The 4,937-nt window shown below is 45.5% G+C and overlaps 1 protein-coding gene across 1 annotated transcript in view; it reads left to right on the top strand.

The window, feature by feature from the left end:
- il1rapl2 (interleukin 1 receptor accessory protein-like 2) overlaps nt 1-4,256 on the top strand; it is a gene marked incomplete at both ends in the record, with an annotated part of 337,128 nt that extends 332,872 nt beyond the window's left edge. The window contains 8 exon segments of the mRNA XM_079268538.1: nt 803-948; nt 1,039-1,116; nt 1,219-1,335; nt 2,616-2,738; nt 3,453-3,498; nt 3,501-3,691; nt 3,874-3,904; nt 4,168-4,256. Coding sequence (XP_079124664.1) covers nt 803-948; nt 1,039-1,116; nt 1,219-1,335; nt 2,616-2,738; nt 3,453-3,498; nt 3,501-3,691; nt 3,874-3,904; nt 4,168-4,256 — 821 coding nt within the window.
- Nucleotides 4,257-4,937: the final 681 nt, after the last annotated feature.

Raw genomic sequence — 4,937 nt, 5'->3', positions numbered from 1 at the left:
TTTGGGATGTTCTATTTGTGGCCCTCAAATTGAGCGTGAAATTGCAATGTGTTGTTGGAAAGTCTCTGTCATTAATTTAGTTAGCAGGCGAAGAGATGGTAGGAGGAGAGACACGTACAAAGAGAGGCAATCTGTTTTATCACAGAACACAGTTTTCAGACATTTCCGCGAACTGAAAAGAGAAATCAATAAATAATGACTTGCGTTGCAAAAAAACATTGAGTGTCACAAAGGAACCACTTGAAACGGGAGCGTTTGGGAGGATGAGTTGGCGGTGGGCTCGGTGTGAAGCAAAAACACAATGCTGGGGATGAAGAGAAGCATTTAAAACCGCTGCATTGAGTTCCCTTTGCACATCTCCTCACCTGCAGATTCACCAGCTGAAGTTCACTGTTCCCTCCGTCACTTAGACGTGAAAGCTGATGTCGGTGTGTCCCCCTGATCCTACTGCGCTGTGCCAGAGCCAAAGCTCTTGCACAAGCATTTCTGTCTCTGCTGTGCACTGCTGTCAGTCAGAAGGGCGGCGCCAGCAGATAATATTCAGGGATGTTATTTTGCCTTTTCCTGTTGTAATAACTGACACACTGTGACTTTATCTCTTATTATGTTCTTGTTATGTTTGGGAAACAAATGCACGACTGAAGGAACAGCTGAAGCATTTTGAGAAATATATTTAATTGTATGTAAAGAAAAATAGAAAAAAAATAATAGGAACACATTCACTTTCATAGATTTAGTTTGGAACTGTCTTTCAGTTTGCTCTGTTTCGCTCTGACTTTGCCTCTCCCTCTGCCTCTGCCAGCCTACATTGAGGACTTGGCTCGTAGCGTGGAGCAGAGCAGACGTTTGATCATTGTTTTGACTCCGGAGTTTGTCGCCAAGAGAGGGTGGAGCATCTTCCAGATTGAGACGCGCCTCCACTCCATGCTGGTTACCGGGGAGATCAAGGTGATGATTGGGGAAGTGAAGTACAATACGGAGAGATGCTTGAAAAGCTGTTGTGTTCTCCCTTCTTAAAACCCTCTTCTGTGCGTCCAGGTGATCATGATAGAGTGTGCAGACCTGAAGAATGTCATCAACTACCAGGAGGTGGAAGCACTTAAACATACGATCAAGGTATAAGAGAGAGAGGGACGGATAGAAGAAGGGGGCGATCTGAGGGGTGTCGTTAGACAAGAAGCAATATGACAACTAAATGATGTGTTCTACTCTCCTCAGGTTCTATCCATCATCAAGTGGAGGGGTCCGAAGAGCAATGAGCTGTCGTCTAAGTTTTGGAAACAGGTGGTCTACGAGATGCCTGCTAAACGCAGAGAGACATTGTCCAGACGCCAGGTATACTGCCGTAAACAGAAGTCTAACACTGTCATATACACACTGGCAGTGTTTGCATGAGCACAACCTCAGACCTTTACATTAACTACCTACTACTACCAAAGAGCAAGATTTACTTTTTGCTAACAGAGTTTGAGAGAACAGTTGAATTTGCAGGTTTTAAAGAATAAGCCCTGACACCCTTTTCCTTCTACTCATGGACCGAACAGAGACTGTAGCTACAGGTTTAAAGGCAGAACATCTCCATGGCATGTCTAGGAGCCTACTAAATATAAAAATATAAAATTAGCTGCGGAAATGATGTCAGCACATTTACTTATGCTCCCCTGAGGGCGCACACACTCACAAGAAACAGATGGCCTTTGAAATGTCTGCTAAATGCAGGTAATGTATGAAAATTTGGAGTCATAATGGGGAAACAATGTGTACATGTTTACCATGTGCTAACACCTCAGGTGGTGTATGCCCTGATTAGCAAAGGAATGTTCTGCTTCTGCTTGGCACTGGAGAACAATCACTGAGAAGCAAAGACAGAGTGAACTATATGAGGTGAGCAGACCTTTAGTTCTGCTCATCGGGCCAGGTGAGAACAGTGCCATTGTAGCTCACCACACATCCTACATCTCAGGGCTTTGTGACTGAGACATTGGCATCTGATGCTTGGAGAACCTGTTACAACACAATGTAGTGCATCCTCAATTCATTGGCCGAGGAACGTTCCCTAACTTCTTGAAGAATGGCGCAAGAACGCTGATGAATTCAAGTTATCCATGATGCTCAGCAGCAATCAGCTGTGTTTTGACCCCCCCCCCCCCCCCCCTCGCCGCCACCGCAACGTTGGAGGATGACATTTTCTGGACTGCCTGAATCCATGGGACGACTGTTTCCCTGTCCTAGTTCACTTGGACTTGGACAGCGTTCACTGAAATGAACTAAATACATAAATGCAACAGAGTGAACTTTCACATGATACTTTCAGCCCAAAGGAAACAAACCAAGTCTGTGATTTCATCCTCTGTGTGTTTTCTGAACCTCCGGCTTTAATCTGCAATCATATTTCTCTCAGCGTCGTTGTCTGTACATGTAGTGTGACCGGTACTGATATGAAGTGCGCCAGAAGACATGTAGCAACTGTTCTGTTCATGAGAAGAACGTAGAATAGCGTGTGTCTTATCTTTAAACATCACCAACCAATGTTTCCTATCACCGTGGTAGCGTCTGCAAGATAAAATATCCTTGACTACTTCAACATTTGTAGAAATCTGATTCTATGGTAACAGGTGATGGACTCCGGTGAACAGGGCCTCTTTGGTGACCTGCAGACCACCGTCTCCACCATTGCCATGACAACCACCTCCACCTCCTTGGCGCACCCCAATGAGAGTCGCCATGGACATCATCAGGTCAGCTGCTGTCTCACTTCGAACAGATGTTCTACTTGGGCCTGATGTTTCTATAAACTAGTTGTGTCACGTTGTCACGACAGACACCGGTGCAACAAAAATGTTGACGTGTGAGATGTGCGCACAGTCATGCAAACACACATGTAGATGCACGCATCGCACAGACACAGATTCACACACAGATCATGGGTTTTATAGGTCAGCAGTCCAGGACACGGTGTGGTGTGTGTGCACCCTCACCCCATCAAAAAGAACCTTCTCACCTCCTGTATATCTAAAAAAGAAAAGAAAATGCGACGGCATTTATGCAGACTATAGTGGCACGTCATTTGAAATGTAATACAAATGTAACAATGACACACATGGGTCAGCATATTTTAAAGTGCTTTCGTCAAACTACATTTTAAAGAGACCGGGCCACTTCGGGTCCTCTGTCCTTGAGTACGCTGTGTGCATGATGGGCCAGACGGCCCATGTTTGGGCCCCTTTAGAAAACGAGTCCTAGTGCCGCTCCATTGGCTGCACTGCCTGCATCTCCACCATTGCCCTTTAAAAGAACCACAATTATTCAACCAGACTGGATCCAAAGACCATTACTGGCTTTCACAGTTCATCCAGAAATGATAGTATTGGCATAAAGAACTCTAAAGTTGAATTGCCTCTTGGGATAATACTCTACAAGTGTGAACAGAAAGTCATGTTGTCTCACTGCAGGTTCCCTTAGCGACAGAGATCCCCGACTACAACCAGATGACGTTGCCGCTGGAGGCGGCCACACTGCCACAGCAGCCCAGATGAGGCATTTCTGCCGCAGCTACGAGTTCCAGCTTCCCCCACAGCCCTCCTCCCTGTCGCCCCCCCTCCCACCTCCCTCCACCGTGCAGTTCTCCACTCTGGGCCCCGGAGGGCGCCACGTCTATTGCAACATCCCTATGACACTGCTGAATGGACAGGTGAGGGGAAAAAAAGACTGGACCACTTCTTGTTGTTTTTTTTGTTTTCTTTTTTTGCAGTTCCTAGATAGTTTCTAGCATCCAACAACAGTGTATCCTTTCATTAAATGTCCAAGCTGTTGTTTATGTGCATGAACTCAGAGTTTAATCAATTAAAAATCAAACCCCTCTTTTCTCCCCAGGGGTTCAGAGCAGATCACTGGGGAACAAGAGGTCTGTTTGGATAAACATGTAGAATTAAAATAGCATCTTCATATTATCCAATCTAAAATATGTATTGGTTTTCACAGACTGGGAATTGGTTGTCACATACAGTATAGTTGTCACATATATGAGGCATGGTGCATTATTGGCATGCAATGCTACTGTACTGTAGAATTACAGACCCTGTTTTCTCTTTTTAACGATATATTTCTTGCTAGGAGTTGTGGTTTGGGGGAGGGTTCCTTCTGATCACTGTGCTGTGTTTCTTCCAGGTCCCTCACAGCAGTACGCTTGGGAAGAAGCCAGAACTCCACCTGAACAGCACCTTTGTACCGCTCACCAGCAGAGAACTCAGCTCTGACATCTGGTAGAGCTACTGCTCAACTGGTATTGGTTTACAAACCAGTTGACAGACTGTTTTTACACCGGCTTTGGAAATGAGATGGACTGGGTGGTCGACTGGGTTTCAATGAGCTTTTGGACGGTGTACAGCCTTGGTTTTCAGGAGGGACTACTTGACTTGAGGACTGCCTGCAGATTGAACAAAGGATTGCTTTAAGACTGTATGAGCCCAACGGTTGGATGGACTGCATACAAACACAGATTCAGATTGTAAAACTGATCGTATGCTGGTTTCGGACACAGCAACTGGGTACAGACTGAGACAAACTGGTATGTAAGCTGTGCAGCCATGGGCATTGGAAAGGAGCGCTATGATACAACATGACTGGTCATACACATTTGCCTGGTGCAGAGAGTCTGAGGACAAGATTGAACATGTGAAGTGATGAACTGGACAAGTCAATGAAAAGGTCACTAGCAATGAGTGCTCCGTCTGTCCAATAAGCTACCAGGTTGGACCTCGGAGCACAAAAAACAAGCAAGTATCTTGAATTGCCATCACACACCAGCTGTGTACCCCGGAAAACAGGTTGATTTGTCAGCTGCTTAAATACTCGGAAATGGCGGTCGACCGAAAGACAAAAGTAGCGGAATCTCAGAATGTCAGTCGACCTTCTACCTACCTGAGTTCTCGGTGTAT

The sequence above is a fragment of the Melanostigma gelatinosum genome (genome assembly GCF_949748355.1).
Source record: "Melanostigma gelatinosum genome assembly, chromosome: 5".
Lineage (NCBI taxonomy): Eukaryota > Metazoa > Chordata > Actinopteri > Perciformes > Zoarcidae > Melanostigma > Melanostigma gelatinosum.
This window is presented reverse-complemented; position numbering and strand designations above follow the sequence as displayed.